This window comes from Eurypyga helias, unplaced genomic scaffold, assembly GCF_000690775.1.
Source record: "Eurypyga helias isolate BGI_N326 unplaced genomic scaffold, ASM69077v1 scaffold11508, whole genome shotgun sequence".
NCBI classification, from domain to species: Eukaryota; Metazoa; Chordata; class Aves; order Eurypygiformes; family Eurypygidae; genus Eurypyga; species Eurypyga helias.
In genome coordinates this window covers 19,055-44,431 of record NW_010268915.1, presented here as the reverse complement: position 1 = coordinate 44,431, position 25,377 = coordinate 19,055, and the positions used below count along the sequence as shown (strand labels likewise).

The 25,377-nt window shown below is 39.5% G+C and overlaps 1 protein-coding gene across 1 annotated transcript in view; it reads left to right on the top strand.

Moving 5' to 3' along the window:
- Positions 1-25,377, top strand: part of KIAA1549L (KIAA1549-like ortholog) — a gene marked incomplete at its 5' end in the record, with an annotated part of 66,063 nt that overhangs the window by 33,912 nt on the left and 6,774 nt on the right. Inside the window, 6 exons of the mRNA XM_010157915.1 lie at positions 6,444-6,622; positions 8,222-8,436; positions 12,954-13,083; positions 17,372-17,719; positions 23,529-23,626; positions 24,814-24,959. Of these exons, the coding sequence (XP_010156217.1) occupies positions 6,444-6,622; positions 8,222-8,436; positions 12,954-13,083; positions 17,372-17,719; positions 23,529-23,626; positions 24,814-24,959 (1,116 nt within the window). The remainder of the gene's footprint in view (positions 1-6,443; positions 6,623-8,221; positions 8,437-12,953; positions 13,084-17,371; positions 17,720-23,528; positions 23,627-24,813; positions 24,960-25,377) is intronic.

Genomic DNA, 25,377 nt, shown 5'->3' with positions numbered 1-25,377 from the left:
ATGTAGCAGTCTGGTTTGACACAGCTGGAGGATCTGGTGCATCCTGGCAAACATCCCTTCATCTGCCTTTTCAGTATTGGATGGAGTGAAGTACAAGTTAGGGTGAAAAAGGCTTCATCTTCCCAAATTTTGGTCCTTTAAAGTTGGCTTCCTAGCCTAACCTAACCAAGTGACTCCAGAGGGCCACAGCTAAGTGGGATGCATCTCTCTGTTCTGGAGGTACTTGCCTTTCTCTTTCCAGTAAAGAAGGAGCCTAGATAACTGCATTGGGACATATGTGCAGATTTGAAGTGGGATGATTCCCTTTCATGATGCCTGTGTCTCTGAAAAGCTGAGAAATCAGAGTGCTGGGAAGAATTTATAGTGTGGAGAGAGGATTCTGTTCTTTTCATCATTCATTCCCTCATCTTGAAGCATTAGTTTTGTTTGCCTCATAAATAGTGTTAGTGGGAATCTTGAACTCCTCGCCTCTCACAATAAACTCCTAGGTTCTTCTGGAGTAATTTCTTGACATTTAACCACAGTGGGGTTAAAAAGATACAGCCACTTGTTCAGCTGAAATTCCTCGTATTGGCACTAGTTACTATTCTCCTGGAGGTTCCCAGAAACTTTACAGTGGATTTTTTTTTTTTTTTTTCCTCCAAAAATTTCAGCTTGAGTGACATAGCCTAATATTTACCCATGTTTTTTCCATTTCTTATGCTGTCCTTTTTTGTGTGTTTGTTTATTTTAAATATCGTGAGCACTGTGACCCCACTAGCATCTTGCTGGTGACAGTGAACGCTTTGTTTCTTCAGACATAGCCAATGCCATTTCCCACTTTCTCCACTTGGGTTTGGTTTGCAAGAGGCAGTCAAGTGTTAGAACCTATTCTGGGAACTTCTGAGACATGTTTCTGAGCCTCTTCACACTTCTACAATAATCAAAAGGTGCTGCTGCTCCACCACCTCTTTCCCCAGAGAAAGAGTCGGAGAACAAACAACAACTCTGGGTTGTCCATGTTGTGTGATTGAGGTCACTCAGGTGCTGTATTCAAAGATGTGGTAGAACACGCATAAATAAGTGGAAAATACCTTCTGTTTGACCTCTTTTATGTCAGCATTGCTAACCCACCTTGTCTTTTTTTCTTTTTGAGCCAGTCTTTTTGATTGCTTTTCTCATGGCAAGAAATGACCTTATCCTGTGTTGCTGAGGTGCCTGTCACAGCAGACCTCTGAAGGAACTGGGATCTGCAGGTGGTTGTGCAATTAAGTATTTCTTAATTCCTGTCTGCCTTCCCCTCCAGATGAGCTTTACTCTGTCACTAATTGAGTCTGACAGCAGTTCTCATCCAAGCAACAGTGTGATGTTCATGTCATCAGATCCCGTGGCAGTCTGGATGTTTATGATCTTTCTCTGATATGTCAGCATTGAAGAAGACAAATGCATGGTTTTATGGTGCCAACAGGAAACTATTTCTGCGTAGCTTTTTAAAACTTAGAGTACTGCTGTCTTAAAGAAGTGTCTTCTGTTGTAGGTTCTCATGCTTTCCCTATCTTCTTTGTATAGTCATCATCGCTGTCAGTTAAATATGCTTTTTAAATTATTGAACATGCGTAGGATGGTATTAGAGAAGTGTCAGCCAAGAAAAGGTTTGTGGATTCTCTACAAACATTAGGAAATACAAGGTCTAGCTTTGAAAGACTTTGATATTTAAATAGATGAGGTGGATGTGTTTGGAGAAGAAATAACCAGAGAGAGAGATCTTTGCTTCTGCTTATAAGGATGAGAAACCTTCATAGAATGAAGCAAGTAGCTAACAGAGGTGTAGACACTCTGTGTATACAGTTTCATTAAAAAAAAAAAAAAAACCCAAAACCTGCAAATGTCAGTTCAGGGGTCTCAGACGACCTGCTCAGGTAACCCCTGTTTCAGGATCCCAGGCAAACCCAGGGTTGCAACACCTCAGACATGTGGCCTGGCATTTCACAAACTTCACATCTGAGCAAATAATATCCAGGAGGAATCGTGAGCTGCTTCCATTAGTCTGTAAGCCATCTGCTTCTCTGAAAATATAATATTTGTGCTGTTCATGAAAGGCTTAGAATCGCACTGTCTCACAGTAGGGTGCATTTTGGGAAGGAGGTGGGTGTGTACACAAGTATATTTTCTGTTACGCTGCAGTACGTTACAGAGAGGTGTTTCAGTCCTGAATAGGTTCAGATACTGATGTAAGGAAACTTGTATTCTACTTACAAGCTTATAAACTCCTTCAGAAGCATACATTTCTTTATTGCTAAGAGCTGCTGTTTATACCTTTCTGGAGGTAGTAAGCTGATGAATGATTTAGATGATGTAGAAAACTTTTTTTTTTCTGTGTAGAGATATTTTTCTCCAAAGTGAAAATTATCTCCCCATTGTTAATTTACATCCAGGACTCAGGATTTCTGTTTGAAATACTCATAAACAGGCTCTTTCCTTAGAAGACAGTCTTCAAGATATGTCGCATAGTTTGCTCTATGTCAAACTTACGATTTTCCTTTATTAGGACAGCAAATAGATTATATCGCTTTAAACCCTTCTGTTACTGGGCGAATTCATTGCACACCGTAGTTGGTTATAATGTTTGCATTCCCTTCATACAAAATAAATCTTTGAAAATTTTTAATGCTTCACTGAATGACCTGAGAAAAGGCAGAGCATGTCTACCTGCTTGCGTCTCCCATGTTTTGTCTTTGCATGTTTTTTCTCCATTCTTTTTCTGAAGACTTCCAAAGTTGGTGAAGTGGTTGCTTCTGAGCAGGACAGCACATGTCTTTGTTTCAGGTATTTTCCTGTAAGGTTACCTGATTCCTTGATCCACAGGTGATTTAGCTTTCCTTGTCTTTCCCCCCCACCCCCTGCCACCCCCAGGTAAGTATTTCAGTCCTTTTTTTTTCTTCCAACACATTTGGGAGAAGGGAGGCAAGGTAAGATGGAGGGAAAGAAAGAGGAGAGAAGAAATCCTGTGTGGCCTTCACATTGAAATCTTAGGCTGGCAAAAGTAGAACTTTTATTTTTCTATATGAATTAATAGCTAGGTAGAAATAGAATATTCCACCTGTCCAATTGCTTATCAGTTCAGCGCTGCCGTTCCACAGTCTCTCTTCCACCGGCTGCTGGACCAGCGACACGAGTGGGTAGCACCACCTGCTGGCATCGCTGCCTGGAAATAGTGCCGAGCTGCACCCACCCTGGAGGGTAGCATCCCTGGAGCAGCTCTAATCCAGCAAATCTTCGATACTAATAGCTGCAGTGATGTGGAGATGAAGCTTCAGCGATGGTCCTGCTCTTCAAAAACCCAGTGCCACGCTGAATCTTCACTGCAATTGGCACTCCACCTGAATAAATGATTGCTTTGGATCATGCAAAAAAAAAAAAAAGCATCGTTGATGCTTAGCCATCTTCATCTACTTCAGTCTCAGGAAGATTAGGAGGAGTAATTCAATCTCAATGGATCATGTGGCATGAGTTATCTAGCACAAGATTTTTCAGAGATGGGAAATTACTGTTAAATAAATGATTAAGTAATTTTTTTCCCCTTTTCTGCCTTTTCTTGCTATGTGAGCACACAGCCAGTGCAAGCAAGATTACAAGAACAATAAATCCATAAAAATGTTGGTACGTCTGTTTATAAACAAAAAATAAAAGCATCACTAAAAATCTGTGCTGCTACTTATAATAAGCAACTGTGCTTATTGTGAGTGACTAAACAATTGGGTAGTTTTTGGAAGTTTCCTGTGCCCCTTGGTCACTTGCCCAGCTGAGGTGATGGGATGGGTGGGTTGGCCCAGGACAGGGACACACAGCAGAAATAAACCCTCCAGAGCTCCCACTTTGCTCTGAGCTCCCTTTGGTTTGTTTTCTTAAAGTTTAGAGGTTGCTGTGGATCAGCTGTGTTATAAATGCTTGCTGTAAATTCTCTCTGAAAGGGATGGATAGAAGCAAATATGAAGATTCCCAAAGTACTTGCCTATGATTTACTGCCAATACAAACTATAGCAGTGTGCCAGTAACTGCAGATCACAGACATTCTTTATCACTCATCAGTGAAAAAAGGGCAGTGGAAAAAACTACTTTGATACATAAATGCCAATTAATGAACAAATGCTAAGCTAAGGCGGACTAGACATCCAGATTCTAGTCCCATTTTCTTATTATTTCCATGCCAATAGCACTGCAGTAGGTGTGCTCACAAATGAGAGGGCTGATAGTGCCTTCTCCCTGTTAATGTACCGCATTAGAAGTAGCTGTTGTCTGTGATGCCTGATTCTCTTTACCCTTAATTTTTCTTTACTTAAATGAGTCTTTGAACAAGAGGAATTCTGTTTAATTAAGCAAAACTCTTGGTTTCTGATCCTGAAATGAGGTCTGAGGAGACAACCCATGCATCTGTAGCTCGTCATGCTCTCTGTGGGTGCCTGGAGCTCACTGCTGAGGTCTCAGCAAGTGCAGTCCTTCTGAAACACTGGGGTGGAAAGACAGCTGCACTTCTTGGTGCTTTCTGCTTGAAGTAGGATATTCAGAGGATGTTTGGAGAGAATCACGTTTTACACGTTGATGCTTAGCCAGTGTTTTCAGGCATGCCTGCTTCAGGCAAATGCTGAGACAGGCAGTCAAGGGAAGCGATTCCACTTCTTGGTATTTGGACTGCTGATGAGATACTATCCAGGCTCACCTGAGCTGTAATCATCACGAGAGAACATCTTTGTCAGTGAAAAATACAATTCAGACAAACTTTTTCTCTCTTGGAGATGGTCGTGTCACAACAGAGGTACCTTGTTAGGGTAGTGTGGAAGTTTCGGCAGTGAATTACAGACAACACAGTCTTCCAGAGCTGTATGTGGTGCCTTAGGTGAGAACTGAACTGATTCAGAATGCCCCAAGGGAAGAACATGATTCACTTTTGTACTCATTGTAATGTAAATGCTCTCCTGTTCAAGTGCGGGTTGTGGCAGGCAAGTATCTTTCTGAGCACCTGACTTTGCTGGTGTGGTGTCCTGGTGGCAGGGTCATCAGTGGGAGTCCGGCAGTTCATTTCGGTGCGCCAGGCTTGTGATCCGCTCACTCCGGTGAGCATACAAACTCAGAGTGATTGAACTGCCCCAGGAGGGACGGAGGGATTTCAGACCCACTAAAAACTCTTCTATCATATTTGGACAGTTCTGTGGAGCCAGAAGGACAAGATTTAATGACAGAGTGATTTAACCCATCTGTTTCTCAAAAGCTCAAGTAGTGCTAACTCCAGTCCACACCGAGTACTGACAGGAAGATAATAAGCTTACTCAGTGGGTTCATATTTTATGTTACCACTGTCAAATATTTTCTTACCAAAATCACTGGCTATCTGAACTGCTGAGTTTATACAAGTCCATTGTAATTTGTGCAGTGATTAAATATTAAAGCAGAGTGTATTTTCAGAGGAAATAAATTTGGAGCAGACCACTTTGCTCTTCAGCAGAGGATCTCTGCTCCTGTCAGTTAGGAGATGGAGCAAACATTCTTCACTCTAATAGCATAATTATTCAAAAATGTTAGCAAGAATCTCTTTGTAGAATTTTTGCTCATACTTTAGAGTCATTCTTTTATTCCAAAATGAGGATAAAAGGTTTACGATTCATCAGCTGACAAGGTGATGCAAGTTTACTAACAAAATTTGGAGGAGAAAGGGCCCAATAGTATGTGGAAGTTACTCATTTATATAGAAATATAAAGCTGAAGATGCTTTGCTATGCCATTTAATTTTAAAGATTTTCAGAAGACTTCTATCTCTTCAGAAATTTTAATGTTTTAACTTTACAGCCACCTGAGGTACTGTTTTGCAGAGCAAAAAAATAAAAAAGCATAAACTTGGACACCATAAGTTTCTTAAGCATGTTTTAACACAAAACAGTAATGCTTTCATTTCAACAGATGGCATTTTTAGCATTAATAGCTTGCTAAAATCAGTAGGTTTATTTTTCAGATTTTGAGAATGCCCATGCTCTTGCTGTATAGGACACACAAAAAGCTGGACTTGGGTTAGGTCAGGTGCAACCACTGATCCATTGGCATGTGGAGACTTATATGTGCACATATAACATTTTTTCTGTGTGCCACCTAGCAAAAGATGCACTTTGACTTTCCTTGTCATTTTCATGCAATTTTCTGTCATTCTTTTTCCATTCCCCCCTCCCCCCCCGCCCCATCTTATTAGTGCAGGTTGGAAATCTACCTTCTTTGGGGAACTGTCAGAAAATCCTTTGAATACATAATGTTATCTGTAATCTAATGGCATTTTTTTTCCACTGTAAAGGTCTCCCAGGTCTGCTCCTCCAGTGTACTGAGCACATCATTAACCTAAAGCATGTGCTCACTGAATTTCACCTTGAATGTGCATTAAAAATATCTGTGTCTTTATGCTGAATAAGTTTGATGTGCTTTAGTGCCTGTAAGTGATGAAGAGGAAGGAGGCATTCTCTTTGATAACATTGCCAAATCTTCCATTGACCCCTTCGACACCTCTTCTGGATCAGTACAGCTGATAGCTATCAAACCCGTGGCACTACCTGCTATGCATGCTGCATCAGATAGGAGCCAGGAATCTGCCATCATTAATGGAGAGGTAAGGACTGTCTGATGAAGTCTCCAGCTGTTTCCTTGACTGTATCCACAGGTGGAACATCTTCAACCTGTTAGAGTTGAGGACTGGTTGGAACTTTTCACCCTGGTCCTATTTAAAGTCCCATTAGCATTGTAGGCTTGGAGGTCTGAGAATTTAAGATCTGCTCTTTTGCAATGCACCTGTGAATGCATGTGACCTTGAAAGAGGCAATTGTCTGTATTCCTACCTTCTCAGTATCCTTCTCTCCTATCACAGCAGTTTTAACAAGGCGAGTAATGAAGGCAGAGAGCAGAATAAGATCTCTGTCTACATGAATTCTGTGACTGAACTTGGAAATGTATATAGATCACCTGGGTCCTAAGCTCATCTTTCTATACTGAGCAATACATCTCATTCAGAAAAAGAAGGGGTGGAACAGGCCATGGCTTTGCCCAGTCTGCACTCCAGTCTCCACACAGGGTGCAGTTGTTTCCCGGGAAGACAAAAACCATGCTTTGGCTCTACCACTTGTATGATTATTAATGATTTTATGTTGGTTTAATTAAGACTGGTATTTATGAAGGACTGTTGATTTTATATAGTTGTTAAACGTGATGGGGATGAGTCAGAGGTGTGTGTCTTGCTTACAAACTCGGACTTTAATGCACTTTAAGTGACTGAGTCATTTAAAGATCAGGCAGAATCTCCCCGATGCTGTTTAAAAGCAATAGGGAGGGCTGCTGCCAGAGACAGAGTAAAAGACAGTGTCATCAGGCTTCCCATGTGGACCTGGATTAGAGCAGTTTGTCATGCTCCATTTCATACTTTTACTTTAAGCTCTGACGTGCCATGTATTTTCCAAACTCGGAGAAAGGCTTATTTAGGTTTCAGCATCTATTTTCTTTAAGTCAACAGGATGGCACTCCTGGTGCTGTGTGCTCTCTTGTACATACATTTCTTGAAATTTGTGAGAAGGCTCTAGAATTTGACTCTGGAAGGAGAAAGCCCAAGTAAATTGCTCATTTCCAGGTAACTGACAATTTGAAGCATGAGGGAAATTTTGTCAATGCTTAGGAACAACCATGAGACCTGACCTGTACCAGGTCAGACCAAACACCCATTCATTTAAGGATCCTGTCTCTGTCAGGGTCTGTTACAGATTTACAAGGAAGCATATAAATAAGAGGAACATATGATGATATTTCACTGGAGTTCCTCCCCAGCCACCAGATATGACTTATTTAAAGTTTTGTGCAGTGTGGGGCGATGCCTCTGTACTTACAGGACTCTAGGTGAGTTGTCCCCATCACGCTCAAGAGCAAGGATGATGTTGGGTCATGACAATTGGCTAACATCATTGGTGTTTTTCTTCAGTGGGTGTATCTGAGTCACTGTTGTGATGGTACATAATTTTTAGGCTAAAATTATTTAACCATCTGCCAAGCCATAAAAATGCAGCGACTCTGTTCACTTGCAGTTCCTTGCTGCTTACAGATGGCACGGTGTGGAACAAAAATCGCTCTGTAAAATGACACATGCAGCGCATCAAACACACTCCAACAATACCATTTGGAAGTAGCCAGCCCAGCACCATCCTTTAAATGTCTTTTTGCCTTTTAGGTGAACAAGGCTTTGAAGCAGAAGTCCGATATAGAACATTACCGCAACAAGCTGCGCTTGAAAGCCAAGAGGAAGGGATACTATGATTTCCCACAGGTTGATAACAAGGGGCTGACAGAGAGAAAAAGGATGTATGAAAAAAACCAGAAAGAACTTGACCACATTTTGGATCCAGATGCAGATGTATCATCTCCATTTGCTGAACCTAAGAACAGGTGAGACTTTTTATATGCTGTTCTCCATCTGTGAGGAAAGTTGGTGTCCAGGGATTGCAGGGAATCAAAGGGGCTGTTCTTAATGAGCCAACTGTTTGCTGTGTGGTCAGCTGGTCCCTCCTACTTTGTGAAGAAAAATCATATAACCCAAGATTATTTATTGAAGTATGTTATCTGGTAAAACTACAATGTGGTTAAAAAGAAAGAAATGGAAAGAAAAAAAAAAAGAGGTTGTAGCAAGTTTTTGTGAGTCATTTTCCAAGTAAGGTAAATAGAAAAAGTGGTAGTCATTTTTTTTTGGTAATATTGACAGTGGACTTAAGCCAGGCAGTTAGCATCTGAATTAATTCTTTTCCAAAATTCAGTGGTGTTATTATTTTGTCATTATTTTTTTCTGAATATAACTATTGCAGTAGGCATAAGATAATACAATATGTTTTCCATGTATTTCCTTAAGTCCTGCAGAGATGGTATCTGTAAGGGTATGTGTGTACCTGTTATTGGTGATCTTCCTGTGCCTTTAAAAGAGAAAGTCATAATTTAGCTCATCTGTGGCGTGAAGCGGGCATATTGTATAGCAGTACTGATGTTTGATTAACACTTCACTGTCTCTTGAAGATGCTGCACCAGTAGCATTCATCTCCTCATTTTAGAAATGAGGGGGGAGTGTAAATGCTGATTTTGCCTGAGCCTGCCATGGGTGGGTGGACCTGCTCCGTTGCTGGGGCTCTCTGAAGCACAAGTAGGCACATTGAAAAGAGGTCACACCAGTCCAACCCTAGGAATGGCACAGTATACAGATTTCTCCTCCGTAGGGGTGGTGGAGGTGTGAAGGATTGTACGACTGTATTTGCCATTGCACCTCACACCATGAGAACTCTGATTCTTACTGTAATCAGGGACCAGCAGCAGTTGATCCATGAGAGAAAAGGGGATGCTGAAGCACAGTTCCTCTGGAAATGGTCTCATGCCTGGAGGTGCAATCTCGCATCCCATCTCCTGGAAAGTTCAGACCAAAGTTTTCTTACGAGCATAGACCATGACTGCAATCAAAGCATGGGTGGTGACACAGTCTTTGCACACAGTGCAACTTTGGCTGTTATCCTTAGGACACAGAGATGAAAAAAGGCTGTAATGGGAATTAAAAGAGCATTGTTGGCTCAGAATCCGGGCAAAAACTGTGATCAGATGAACTTCTATAGGTCTAGAGTTAAATGACGGAGAGATACTGCCCTTGATGGGCCATTTCCCAGAGTTGCACTGGTCAATAAAGGAAAAAGATGCTGACTTAACTGTATGTTATTTCCTTGCTGGAGGGTCTGGGGCATCATTTCCTTGTGTGGTTTTCCAGTGAAGGAGGAATAAATTGCTCCAGATGTACTGACAGGGTAAGATACTAAACCCTCAGTACAGAGGAGCTCTGTTCTGTCTGCACAGTCTCTCCAGAAGACATAAATGAAACACTGATGTGATGTGCTATACATACAGTGAAGGACTGAGGCATTACTTTGGGTATTTATTATGTGTCACATGCCATGTAGGAAATGCTTAAAATATTACATATGTAGCTTTAACACTAACCATCTGCTTTTTGTTAAGGATACTGATGTTTGTTCATGTGCCAATGTGCTGAAAGGTTCCAGAATACATCTTTTCTTTGTGCTTTCTAATGTGCTGTGTAAACCTGTCAGAGTTTATTTGAGAGAGTGATCACTGGCATGATATAATCTGCTTGAAGGCAGGTACGCTGCTGTAGAGGAATGATGTTGTCGTGTAGCTGAACCAGAAGAAGCTGACTGCTGATTTACTTGTTAAATATATAGCCTATAATCCCCACTTAAGAAAAGAGAAGAGCCACTTGTGCTGCACTTTCTGTAAAGACACAGACCATTTACAGAACTTCACAGATGTTTGCAAACCAACCAATTCCAAAGTCTATGCTAAAATTTCCAGACTAAGACCTGGGACTGAACTAGATATGCTGCAAAGCATTATTATCTTAATTTTTCTAACTGAAAAGAAGATTACTAAAGTGGTTAATGTGTGTTTTGCTTATTGACAAATGAATCAACACAATTGTCTCTCTATAATGAAATAAAACTGCTTCTAAAGCAATGTACATCAGCATAACATTGAAAAGATTTGATTTCTGACTTTTTCCTGCTTTGTGCCAGTGTTTGTATCATTATATTTACAGCAATTAAAAAATTAAAAATCGATTTTTTTTTTTAACAATATCACTTAGGAGTAAGTTAAAGATTTTAAAGTTTCTAAGGAAAAGGTCTATTGCACTCATTTCTGTTTTGTGTATATTCCACTAACTTAAATCATATTATTACAGCATTTCCAAAATATAACAGAAAACAAAGATGCAGCTGATTACATTATTTGAGGTCACCTTTACATTTTGGATTTGTTTTAAATTGCATTTAAAAGTGATTTAGAAAACATTGCCAGTAAATAATGTGATTTGTTCAAGAACAAACAGCTTTGTGCTTTTAGTACCTATGTGAGTCTTCTGCACCATAAAATTCATGTTTTAAAATGTTCCAGTTGTGTTCCCAGAAGGCACTTGCTAACCCATTCAAATGCCAGTTGTTAGCCTTCATACCTCCTTTCTCATTAGTAAAACTTTCTTAAATGAGCTAATTGGCAATCTCAAGGCAATTTTTAAGAGCCTACTGATGATATGCACTATTCTGGGTTTTTTCTTTAATAGTCTGTAATCAGGTCAAGAATCTCCATGTATTAGAGAGCTGTATATTTGAATCCCTTAGAAAATACATCACAGCCACACCCTTAAGTATTTATGGAACTATTGTAAAATGCATAGGAAATTTTAGAGACCTTTCATGTAGGATCATAGAGATTGTCAGATCTGATTAGCAAGATAAGGCACTTTAATTTATTCAATATTATATTTATAGTGGGAATTTATTCCAAAACCTCTGCTTGCCTTCTGCTTTGTCAGTGCATGTGGGACTTTCAAACATGCACATGGAGATTTGTGATTAAAAGTCACACAAAGTTTTTGAAAGTTGCCTTAAAATTAAGTACGTTTGAGTACTTAGTTTAATCAGAAGTGTGAAATTGATTTTTTTTTTTTTTTTGGTGTCCTATCTTTTATCCTATCTGATCATGTAAATGTCTGTCTTTCTGGATTTCTGCAAACCAGTTTCTGCTGCTCTGATCTGTCAACGCAAAAAGTTCTGCTAAACAAATCTGTAATATCTGAAGAGTTATTTCTTCTCAGCAGTGAGTTCACTTGAACTGTGTTGTCTTTTAATTTCATTGATGGTTCTTGAGAGGTTAAACCATGAAGTCGTTGCACCTTCTGAATGGAACAGAGGCTACTCAAGGTGTTTCCTCTTATGTCACTTACAGAAATTGTCCGAGGCTTTTCAGTATTTAGAATATTGTAGTAGATCTCTTTGTAATCAGTTCAGGCAGTCCCAAACATTTAGAACTCTGGAGACCTTATTTTTACCCCACTTACTAACTCACATAGAGCTCTCTGTCACAGACCTGCTTTAATGCAAGCGTTTTTTTGTCCTTAAATCAAATCTTAACACAGAATGTATTTTCTCTCATGTTACCTAGCAAGCACAGGAGAATGACGGAAAAGTCACCAAAGCCTTCTCCCTTCCATAGCCCCCTTTCAAATTTCTACATTCAGCTCTTCAAGAAAATGACTAACAGCCAGGTACACTATGAGAACAGCATCTCCTAAACTCCCTTGATTTAGATGTAGCCTTAAAGATGCAGCTTGATAAAGCATGGAGCTCCTCTGTCATGATTTGGCAACCTCTCCTGAAGAGTTCACGTACAGATATCATCTGTATCTTACAGAAAAATGCTATATTTGTTTCTGTATAATCAATAACAAGGAAAGAAATGGTGGTGTTGGAAAGATTATGAGATATTTTGGGTATTGAGTTAGATGCTGTGTTTCAAGTACCTCTGCTTCCCCCGGCATTTTTTTCACAGTGGTGAAAGCTCAAAGCCCAGGGAGGCCTTTGCCCCAGCACTGCTCAGAGCTATGTTGGGAGCAGTTTAATGCCAGGGACTACAGCTCTCTGATAAAGCTGTGGCCAGTTAGCAAACTGGCTATTTAAAAACCAGCATCTTGGAAGCAGTTCCCTCCCACTCCTGTGTCTCTTCCCTTACACTCTGCTGGGTGTTTGATTCAGTGGAGTGTTATTCCACTTCACTCCTATTGCTCAGGATCAGCAACCAAAATCTCTGCTCCCCATCTGAGTGTGTGGGAGGTCCTATTATTTTTTGATAATAGCACCTTTTTATGTTTTATGAATTTGAATCATATCAGCTGAGGTTAAAAGGATTTTGATATCTTCTTGGGACAGATTTCATCTGATTAGGTCCCACATAAGATGTCCATGTCTCTTACATAGCTTTATTTTATAGCTTATCGTTTTAGAATAAAGGTAAGTATTGAAAACTGCTGCATGTTATTTTTTTGTTTTAATTTTACTGATTTCTGGTTTCATGTTTTCTAGGCAACCAGTGAAGAACTCAGTGTACAGAAGCAGGCAGTCTTTGAACAGTCCTAGTCCAGGAGAAACGGAGATGGATCTCCTTGTGACTCGAGAAAGACCGAGACGTGGAATACGCAACAGTGGATATGATGTAAGTGTATCAGATATATGCAGTGAAATCTGCTCAGCAAGATTTCTTACCTTACTCCTAACCCCAGGAAATTACTGATAAGCTACAAGCCAGAGTGCCTTTGGGCATTTGATGTTACAGGACGTTAATGGGCACTCAGCAGCCTGAAAAAGGCTTGGGGTACTCAGAGAACAGACTCACGGACTTTATAGCTGTACATCATTTTACAGTCTGAAATGCAAACAAAACATTTGCCCTGAAACTCATTATTTGGCCAAGTATTAAATTTTGAATTTAGATACTTCTTCTAAGTATGCAGCCACTTAAATGGTACTGAGCTTATTTTCATCACAATTAAAATCCTCTGTTCTGTGCCCCTGATGCTGCCCTCTTGATTCAGAAGTATGGACAACCAACTTCTGAGAATTTCACTTAAGTCCAGTCAGTGTTTTGTCGAAATTCTCTAGGAACAGATATTGTCCTCCTACTACATCAGAACTGGGAGAGTTTTGCATAGATGAATCTCAAAACCAGTCAGAGGAGATGCTGATTTATAGTCCAAGGAACTCGCACAGCTGACACAAGGCTAGATTAGTGCAGATTAAACAAACACTGGGCTCAGCTGACAATATGTGTAGCTGGAATGAGGATAAAAATAGTGCCTACGCTAGGGTAATGTAGAATTTTTCAGTCCTTTGTCATGTGTGCAAAATGCTCTAGCTGAGGCATCCCTAATGGTCAGTGCCTGGTAAAGGTCTAAACCATTCTGGAGGATAAGGAAGTTCATTTGGTATGAATGCTAATTAAAAGTAGTTTTTCATAGGTGATATCTTCCTGAAATGAATGTTGAAAACATTCATGACCTCCTGCTATTAGTTCAAAATTAATATTCCTTAAGTAGTTAGTAGAAGATTTAAAAAGTATATTTTAATCTATTGTGTTTGTTATATATAATGTATATTTTAAAGAAAATTTGTTAGAAACCTTGAAAGTAGATGAATGAGCTTATGCAGATTCTGAAATGTCCTAAATGTAACGATAAACTCTTGAGATCTGTGCACATCACACACAAGTTTTCTTTCACCCTTCTGTCAAAGTTTCAGCCGGGCAAGCTGTCTGTGGCAAAGCTGTTTTATACTGTTAGAAGAGGCAAAAGGAATTTTATGTAACCTAACTCTGAATAAGTTTCCTGTCTGAAAGCAGAAAAATGCTGGGGGAAAATGGGACAGGATATTGAAATTTAGTTCCCAAGCCCCAGCTTGCAGCGTGGGCTGGTTTCCTTCACTCTGTTTGAGGTTCCTCAGAGCTGTGCCAAGCGTCTGACAGGCTTGGTCTCCCAGGATACCCACGGGCGGGCACTTCGATCTATATTTATGCATTGAATTCACGTGGATCTCACCAGTGGTGCAGCTAAACACCTCTGGAAATCTGACCTCTGAAAACGAGTGAAAAAGGGCTCTGAAAAAGGATTGGTTTGTATGCCGAATCTTGTGTCCTTTCTTTTTTATCTAGTAACATCTTGTACCAGTTTTTGACATCTGCTTTGCTGTTCTGAAGGTTCCAGTGTTGTCGGACTCCTGCTAACCTCTTCTCACAGATTATTTAGCAACAAGTTATGCCAATGAATGGTGGAATTTGTCCTTGATAAGCAATTCCAAATGATCAAATTAATGAAGCAAATAGCACATATTATCTTCATATCATGAGATTTTTTTACAGCTTAACAAGTTGCCTTTTTTTTTTTTCTTTGAGTTGTTAATGTATGCCTAGGGCAGAAAATATTTAGGCTCTTTTGGATGTGAAAGGAAGAAAATTACCTTATTATACATATCTAAGCAATCAATATACAAAAGAATGTACTGGTATAATTTAATTAAATTAATCAAATTTATTTAAATTGACACAACTCAAAAAACTTACAGATTAATGTTCACGTGAAAAGTTTTACAGATATAGTTGCAGCAGCAGATTTGTGCCAGAAGCATACCAAGTCTGTCTCTGTGCAGGACTTTCTTTTCCTTCTTCACATAATTCCAGTTCCTTGTTTTATACAGTAATGGTGTATGAACAATATCTGGATTTTTGTCAAGTTAATGTATAATGGTATTTATTTACTATACCTATATGTTTCAATTGATAGGAAATCAAATGACACACATCGGAAGCAAATTACATACATCAGAAAGTAATAGGATGTATTAAAATAAATTTCAAAACTTGAGGAAAAGACCACCAGTGTCCTCCAAAATCTTCATGCCAACTTTCGTATTGATAAATCAAAGCTGACTGAATGTTGACTGCTAATATGCATCCTTTATTCATACAATATATATTTTAGGCATTCTATTCTATATTTAGGCATTAGAAGCAGTCTAATGGCTTCATCAAAGTGGTTGTAGTAGAGAACCTGATTTATTTCAGCACTGAGTACCAACAGGTCTTTTGTGGGATTCCATCCACTGACATTTTTACAGTCATGAGGAAATAGTAGAACTGTGCTTATTAATCATGCCGTTGGGACAGTATGGTTTCAGAGGCTCTTTGGTTGCACTTATAGACACAAACTACCATTGCATTTTATAGTCAGGCTTCTAAAAGTTACCTGATTTTTATTTACCCCACCCTGTAACAACACAGATAACAGTGGAATCAAAATGCAGGAAGGAAATGAAGGGAAATTTTTTAGTTGAAGATTTCCTACAAAGTTTTTCAATTTAAGATAAACTTGTGCCATTACATTATTCCTCCCCTAATCTGATGTATGTTTCACTTAGGAAGCCTAGAATGGGGTCTGTGGTTTTGAATTTGAACGACACGCTGTATAAATATAAATGCACAAATTATGGTTAAATTCTAATATTCAAATTATTCATTTTCTTTATTTTTATTTCTTATTGCTGTATTGTCATTAAATAAAAAATAAAGTTTTATTTATAACAGCTAAGAGAGAAAAAAATTTAGATCTTTTACTTAGACTTATTGTCAGTTTTTAGGCTAACGATGTAACTCTTCTCTGAATGGCTGATAACAGAAGAAGAAAGTCAGTTTGATATTTGCCTCTGCAGATGAGGAAATATGTACTATGATTATCCTAAAATATATATGACCATACATAGCTTGCAAAAGGTTGGGGGCACTGTTGCTTATCTAGTCAGGTATACAGAAAGCTATTGCACTACTGCATGGAAAAAAAAGTATGCCACAGCATGACCTACAGAGCACTCATGTAAATTATCAGGGCCGTGCTGGAATATTCAATAAGAACATCCTGTTGTATGCTTTTACTTGTGGCTATTTTAAACAGTAACACAATTCACAACACAAGCTATATATAGAAGGAGGTATATATCCTATTCTTCATTCTAAGTATCTGAGCATCTGGAAATTATTTTGCTGAAAGAATTAGAAATTGTTTACTTCTTCGAATTGCCTGTTTAACATTTATTTTTTTTTAAACTACAGCCTGTAAAACTAATCTTACAGAAGGTAGATGAAATTAGGTATTTTACTGTCAAGTTATTACAATATGACTTTTTTTCTGTCTTGGAGTTGCAGGCAAAAGAATAAGGGGGGTGATATCTGTTTGTACTTACCAGTATAGAAGGAATTACCCTAGGGTAATAATTCCTAAGGTAAATTCCTTCAAGTTAAGCTGCACGAGTACTATCTGCTCATTAGAATACGTGCTTCATTTGCTGTTGCCACATCAGTTTTGGATAAATCTCTGTATAACCACTGTTTGTTGGCTAGGTAAGATGATTTTCTGCAAGGGACAGGACCTAGTTTGTGGCATCATTGTTAGTGGTCCTAACTGGGTTAGGAAGTTCAGGAAAACTCCTAAACTTACTTTTTCTGAAGTCTTAACATGTGAGAAGGGACAAAAGAATTTCAGTCCCTTTAGCTGTAACAAGTGATCCCTTGTAAAGGGTCCTTCATACTGATGGTACTATGTGGGGAACCATACTCCTCCTGGCACTATTGTACTCCCATTGATGCTAACAACTAAGAAAGGAATTTAAAAATTAATTCTAATTGTTTTAAAGTGAATCATTGACAATTTAATCTGCTACAGGGTGTCCCTGCTAGTTTTCACAGAAAACAATGGAGGATATAAATCGGCCTTTGAGTCCCTGGCTATATACTCGCCTCCAGCATATCACTCCTTTCCAGTATTTGTCATGCGTCTATATTGTCACAATTCCTGACTTTGTATATGTTACATCTGTGTTTGAGAATGTTTTGTGTTAAGCAGCACAAATACTGTCTTGTAAAGCCTTTTACATATACGTGCTTTTATTCCATCCAACAGACTGAGCCTGAAATTATAGAAGAAACAAATGTTGACCGTGTCAACGAGCCTCGGAGTTACACCAGGTCCCGTCAGGCCAAAGGCCACTCGGAGACCTCAACTTTAAGTTCTCAGCCCTCCATTGATGAGGTCCGACAGCAGATGCATATGCTCTTGGAAGAGGCTTTCAGCCTGGCCTCTGCAGGCCACGGAGGACAGAGCAGGCAGGAGGCGTACAGCTCAGCACCGCACTTGCCCTACTCAGAGGTTGTGACCAGTGCTCCTGGTACCATGACCCGACCTAGAGCGGGGGTACAGTGGGTACCCACATACAGACCAGAAATGTATCAGTACAGTTTACCAAGACCAGTAAGTGAAACTTCTCTTTAGTTAATACCATAAAGACTTTTCTAGAGAGACACATTTTTTAAAGATGGAGCCCCACTTACATGCTTAATAGCAGATATAAAGCCATGCTTACAGTAAATAAGTATGGCTAGTGGGGTGCATGTATGCTTACCCGTACCCATCTCTTGCATGAAGACTCTTAGTATCTATTTTAGCAGCAAGGTTGTCTTGTCTAAATTGTGCATGAAAGAATGGGCTGCACTAAGTGCCAGGCTTCTTTGCGTGGCTCCTCCTATTCACTGAACGCACATTAGGAAGCAATCTGGTTTTGTAGAACAGCTATGTAGGCAGCTGGGTATGAAGCATTCAATACTTCCGCATGGGATCCATCGCTGACGGGCATCATCACAAGAGAGGGAACCAAGAGCAATAATCAGAGTGACTTGAAGTGTGGGCTGTTATTGACAATCTTGCAGTTACAGCTATTGACATGGGAACCTAGAGATAATTTAATTCCACAGGCTTCTTGGTTGTCCTTGTATAAGTTGCTCTTTATCCTTCCTTTTCTAGCCTCAAATTGTGGCTATCAGGTCCTTACCTCACAAAAGTAATAAATAAATCAAGAACTGAAATCCATGGGTGGAAATTACTAATGGAATTTTGTAGGTATCTAGATGGCAGTCGCAGTGGCACTGTGCACACCATTGGCATGTTAAACCACCTCTGAATTCCTACATGTGGTATTGTGAACCTCAACAAAATATTTTCCTTCTCATATGTCAGGTACAAATCTAAACAAGAGAGGATTGCTTTCAGATGAGAAATAGCCCATCTATCAATACAAGAGTGAAAAGTTGTTAATTTTAAGGCTTTTCTTGGTCAGAAATGGATTTTTTTTTAAAGAATGCATTTAAAATGGGGTCCCTTATGCTGCCTAGAATAAGAGAATAATGCAGAAAAATGTGCTCAATTCAAAATAACTATTACTATGACTTCCTTCCATGACAACAGCAACAACAACAAAAAAACCCTGTTAAGGGATGATGCTTCTCAGCTATTCTTAACATATTTGAAAGCCAGTGGCACTGCCTGCAAAGGTTCATGCTGGTGCTATTTAAATCATGCTAAAGGTTATTTCTGGCACTTTGAAATTGGACCGATGAACTTCACACAGCATATAATTATATTTTATGGTTAGAATTCGATTACAAGCTGAAGAGACAGCTAATGGGTAGTCAAATTACTTTGACACTTCAGAGAGTCTTTCTAAAATAGAATTAAAAATACTATATGGCGACAGATTTAAAAAAAAAAAAAAGGTAATAGCCATACATTTTTGGTGAATCCTTCTCTATTTTCTTTCTAAGATTCATTACTCTTCTAAATCATCTGCATGGTTAGACCTTTAAGAACTTCCTTATATTTCTGGCATTTTGAAGATAGTGTTAAAAGGTTCCCTGAAGATAATTGATCATCACAGATTAGGATAGGCATAGGCTGTTGGACTTTGGATAAGGGCTGTTAATTCACAGTTTTCTGTGTATTAGTTTCACAAATACGAGCTGTACTTTAAGCCATTTACTGGCTTGTTCTCAAATGGGGACAGAGGATTGGAATTGAAAACATCCAGCTGAGACATGTATGGGATGTGACCTGTGAGTAGGAAAAACATGGAAGAATTGCTGCTCTCAGCACCTTAGCAGGTGTTTTCCTGCCCAGGATACCTCCGTTCAGCAGCTCTGGGGGAGATGTGCTCCTTGGGAGTGGGGTGGGTGACAGGTAGAGAAGGTGTCTGGGGTGAGTGAGCAGCCTCTGGCAGCTTTGAGGATGAGAGGTACCTGAGCACTGGGTGTTTGTTATTCGGGAGAGGATGCAAACCAGTAATTATTTATTTTTGCCCTTTATTAACACTCAGCTCTCAGTAGCAATTAAAAGTCATTTCAAATTATAGTAGCATTGTTAATGTGGATTCAAAAGTATTTTTCCTGCTTAGATGGAACAAATGCAAACATTACCTTTACTGCTGGGTCTCTATATACCATAGAAGTATAATCATAAAGTTATTCAGCCTATCACTCTTGAGATCTGGCTTTTCACAGTCCAGTTACACTGGGCTCTCAACTTTTTACAAGATCCCACAAACTTTCCAGTAACTTCAGTGCAACTTTAGATTTTATTGCAAAGGCATTTCAGACTTTATGCAAGTGCTGGGTAAGACTTCTAGCACAGACATTCTCTACCTTTATAAAGCACAGATTGAGGAAAACCACCAAAAAAATGGCATGCAAATTCTCCATCTTTGTGTTTCCCTCTGTGCCATTTGCTTTCAGGGAACCAGCACCACTCTTCAAGTCCATGTTTCATCAGGTCTCCTCCAAGTTACAGATCTTTGATTTTTTGCAGTCAACTTCTGGAGTAGTACCACCATCAAACAGTTCTGTATCTCTCCACAGCGTACATGCATCTTCTTTTACCTTTTGCTTTTTCCTTTTGAGGCCTTCTGTGGGTTATTTGTGTGTGTGTGTGTGTGGCTGTTTTTTAATATGCTAGCATTATTACCTAGATTGTCTGTAGCTCTTGTGAAGAGTGCTTGTGTGTCAAACTGCTCATGGGTGATCTGTGATAACAGGATTCTTTCATTTGGGGCTCATGCCTTCTCCTGTCAGGGGAAAGATAGCAAACTCAGTGTTGTTCTGGACCCTCCAACAATGGGATGAGCAACACTTGGCTGGGTCCTTGTAATTCAGCTGGTATACTGTGACTGGAGCACGGGGTTACACCATTGACTGTATAACACAAACCTGACCAACAGTGTTGTACCTTGGCAGATGTTACTGCTTTGGAAATTCACACAGCTGGGTCGAACAGTGAGCTGTGTCCAGGGAAAAAAACCTCTTTATTACACGGCGGGACCAGTTCCCATCCTTCCTCTTAAATGGTCTGGAAAGAGGAGTGAGAGTAACAGAGCTCTGGGTCTCTAGGTGAGACCTGGCACTGTACAACAGACACTGACAGACAGACTTGCAGGCTGTGACTGGTGATGTATCCAAGTCTTCAGAGCTTCTCTTCATTTAAGAGAAGTGGGAGATTTTCACCAAAGTTTGGCTATTTTAAATAATAGTTACTAAGCTAAGTATAAATCAGGACAGCTAGCAAAAAAAGTAATGCAACAATCTTTTTTTAAAGGATAAACACATTTTGAAGAATAAAGTTAGGCAAATTTTCTGTGAAATCAGCTGTTGAGGTGGTTCTTTCTGACTGGATTTACAAAACTGTACAAATTTCAGTGCAGTGACTTTATTTTTACAATCCTGCCAGTTAGCCTAGAACCTAATGGCTCATCTAAATCTATAAGACAGACCTCTGTAGTAAAACTTTAATTTAGCCTCTGAACATTTTTTTCCATTTATGTGTTGCATGCAGGAAATCACTAATGCTCTGACCCATTGGAAAAATTCTAGATATTTTATTGGAGTTCCCTCTCGTAACAGTTTTTGGTGTTTGTGGAAGGTCAGCACAAAGAAGACTGACTGCTGTCTCCCAGGATTGACTGTTCCTCAGCATGGCATAGCAGATCTTGTAACGGGATTTTTCACTTTAATAGGATTCCCTTTGGCCAGCCATTAGCAAAATATTGCCACTCACTCAAAATTGTTCATCTTTTACGTAAGCAGGAAAATAAGCGCTTCAATTTTTTCATTTTTTTCCCCCCAAATTTTCAGTGCAAGTCACAGCCATGTTTGTGGACTATTCTTTGTGATCCCTTAAAATACCTCCTTTGATGTCCATATTCCAAAGCACATCCCCTAACACACAAGAGAAAACCCAAATCTAACTCTGTGTCTCTGTCTACCCTCAAACAGTATCTGGAGTCACTGACCGCTCTCAAACATTAGCTCGTGTTGTTCTTTTAAAACAGGGTGGAAAAAAAGAATTTCATATTGGTACAAATGCATGCTGAGCAAGATGTGGCATGAAAGGCTTGTGGAGCCAGAAGGAAGTGTTCAGTTCAGCCTGTGAGAGCACTGCCAGCTTTTCAGATGCGGAAGAGGCATTGTGGACCATTTCAAGTCCAGAGCTATTAGGAGAAATCTAATTGAGGTCGTCTTTGATGAGAACAGCATTTGTTTTTTCTATACAGTTCTTTCACTAAAAATTAGTATTTTCAACCCCTGGCTAGGAAATGTACTATTGCTTTTTTATATATATATATATATTTTTTCCCAGCTTAATACAGAAATACTTTAAATACCATTGTAGCATGGTGAGACTAAATATTAGGAGACTTTGTAGGTGGCATGAAAGGGAAAATGATTTTCATAGACATGCCTTTGAGGGACTCTATTTTAAAAGGGGTGGCAGTGAGAGGTGGGAGAAAGATGCTTGGCCTGTATTGCTTTTCCCCTAAAGATACTGGCATCAAAAGTTGGTACTTGACAAGTTACCTTTCCGTTGTGTTAACCCAGTTTTGCAGCTATTTCAGAAAGAGGTATTGGGATGCTGTATAAATGTGAAATTTTTAAGATGATTACTGAAAGATAGTGGGTTTTGATATTTAGTGTGGGATTTATATTGTCAAATTCAAACCTAAATGTAGGTGTTAAGTCTGAGATAATCATGTAAATCCTTTAGGCTCTTTCTACAGACAGGAGATAGAGTGACTCATCCCATGTTAACTAGCATGTTTTTAGCTTTCTCTGCTCTTTGTAGGCAGAGCTTCTCTGGCTAAATCCAGATACCTCTTGTTCAGAGGGCCAAAGTCCCACTGTTGGACTTTGGACTCTACTTTTAGTCAAAGTGACTACTATATCTTGATACTGGACAGCCTCCCCATAATTTGTTACTTGCTATTGCTCTGTTCTTATCTTTAATCCTGTGCATTGCTTTGAAGTATCAATAAAAGCAGAACTAAAAAAACGCCAAAAAACACAACCAAAAAAGCCCCACAGCCCCCCCCCCCCCCCCCCAAATCCCTAAATACCCAAACCAGAAACCAAACAAACCACCACACAATGTGTTAAGAAGTGTCAATGAAGTGTTAGAGTGGTATCATCCCTCTCTTTTTAGAGGTCATAATTATGCTAAAGATACGTAATCTATAGTAGTACAAATAATTTAGAAGAGCAATTTTGTCCTACCTGTCATTTCTTGGGTGCCATGGGTTTCATGCACACAATTACCTTGTCTTTCACATGTATTAGTGATGAAATCCAGAATTACTATTGGCAAGATGCTTACTTTGGTGGCTTAGTGGGTTGGTCCTGTGTTCCTCTGAATTACTCTGCTTTTTTAGAACTGTTTTTGCTTCAGAAGGTTAGGGAGCTTGGGGGTTTTGTGAGGAATTTTCTTTTCATCTCTTCAAGGCTGAAAGGAAGAGGTTGAAATATGCATTGCTCACAGGCAGCTTCACTTCACTAGATGCTGCTCTGAGGATGCTTTCTGAATCTTTAACATACTTTGTTTCTGGAGGAAGTGAAAATACTGAGATTTTTTTCCTGTGGGTCTAAAGCAGCTGTTGAGTTTCATATAATCATAACAGAACTGCTTTGCCATCAAGGTTACAAATGTCACAGATACAGTGTTTAATATGTTTTATTTTAATTAGACTTCATCTTGGTTCTGAACTCATTTGTTCATCTTTTTTTCCATATCCTAAAATCACCCAAGCACTGTAAATGCTCAGAAAAAAGGCAGTCATTATTGATGCCACAAAAAGTCAACTTGCTGTTGGCCAGCATGCAAAGCAGGTATTTAATTTCTGACTTTCTTTTAGTTTTTAATTTGACAACTATTGGTATTTCAGAAAATATTTTTTTCTTCTTCTTTACAGGCTTACAGATTTTCTCAGCTTCCTGAGATGGTAATGGGTTCTCCTCCTCCTCCTGTCCCTCCCAGAACAGGTCCTGTGGCTGTTGCCTCTCTCAGGAGGTATTTATCTGTTGTTTATTTTAGGTATGATCTCTGAAAACCAGTGTTGTTGTAATAAGAATGGGGGCAAATCCTTAAGGGGCACTTACAAGCCACTTATAAAGACACATTCATGAAATGAAAAAGATGCTATTTTTATTTCATTGTAACACAAAGAGGAAAGGAATAACAATAAATTTTCTCTTCTATTATTTAATCAATTTCAATATAATTAGGAAATGCAGTCTCTAATTTCTTTTAAAACATGCTTTGCCTCAGCTCACATCACGGCGTATTGCATTGCGGATGTGTGGTAGATAATTCACCCTGTTGTTCTTTCTGCTTTTCCCTATTGTAAGGACTTGCAACAGGATATGGGTGAATTGTAACTTGTTCCGCGGCACCCTGGTTCCAGGGATTTCTGTCTAGCTTTCAGATGTCTCATCCCTGTGTGGCTGAAGCCAGATAAATGCAAAAGTCTGATTGCCTTAGCTGAGTGCGTATATTTTTGCCTCTTCCTCACAGTAGCACACTCTATAAAATGCATTTTGAGGAATTTTTACACTTCTTTGGTGGATGAACTCATGCAGCCTTCAGTGCTGTGCTGTTAGGTACTGCCTGGAGCAAACTGAACTGGAGGCACTTCAGGCTTGCTGAGACTTGCTGTGCAGCACCGATCCCGGAGGAAATGTTTCTGGGTGGCTGCTAATGATATTGTAACTGCATCCAAAAATGGATACGGACACTCTCTGTTGACATATTCTTGTCCATCCATTACATTTTAGCTCTAAAGCAACTGGCACACACCATATCAAAAGATGGTAGTACTTCCCAAGTGCAGTTAATATAACTTACCATAGTAGTCTCCTACTGTCATATGCACTGTAGTAAGATGGTATTGTCTACAGTCTTGTGTTCATGAACTACGGTAAAGCTCTGGGTTTGGTGTTGCATGTCACAGGCATTCGTTTGAAGCAGCAAGCAAAAGCTCTTTGCAATGGTAATAACATGCTTTAGCAGGCTAAAGAAGTTGTTCTGAGACTTCTCCAGACGTACCGTTCTCCAGTTGTTCTCCAGACTTATGTCACACCAGGGCTCGTTCCCAGCTGGCTTGTCATACTGTAGCTGATAGGCATGTGTGTGGCTATGAATCGCCTTTGTCAGTTGGAATGACAGAAGTTTCTATTCTTTTCTTTCTCATTGCACAGGTCTACATCAGATATTGGCAGCAAAGTGAGAATACCTGAGCCCAGTGGGGCAGATCAGGCCCAGCATCACGATCAGGCATCTTTTGCACCTGGTTCGAGAGCTCCGATGTCTGTTGGCCCACTTGATCAATCAGCTTTTCACTCAGGTGAAAACATAGTGCCGACCCAACTTGCTGATTTGAGAACCTCACAGTTTATTTTGAACACAGGGGATATAGCAAATACAGATGATTATTTGGAGAAAGACTTAAGGTGGCTTTTTTCTGGTGCAACTGAAGGAGACCTACGAAGGATTGCTTCTTTGTAAATGCAGCATTAAGCTGCATTGTAAAATACTACACATCCTACAGAAGCACCAGGAAATAATAATTTCTGAAGGTGAGATCCAGCAGTAATGTACCAGATGGTCTTTTTTAAAGTATGGCATTCTGCTGGCTCACTGATAAGAACTGTGAGTTATTAAAGCTCGGTAAAACAGGTCATCTGTACCACAAAATCCAGAGGAATTTTTAGGGCTGGTACAGGCTGGAAAAAGCAGAAGTTGCAGTATTGGAACTGTGGTGT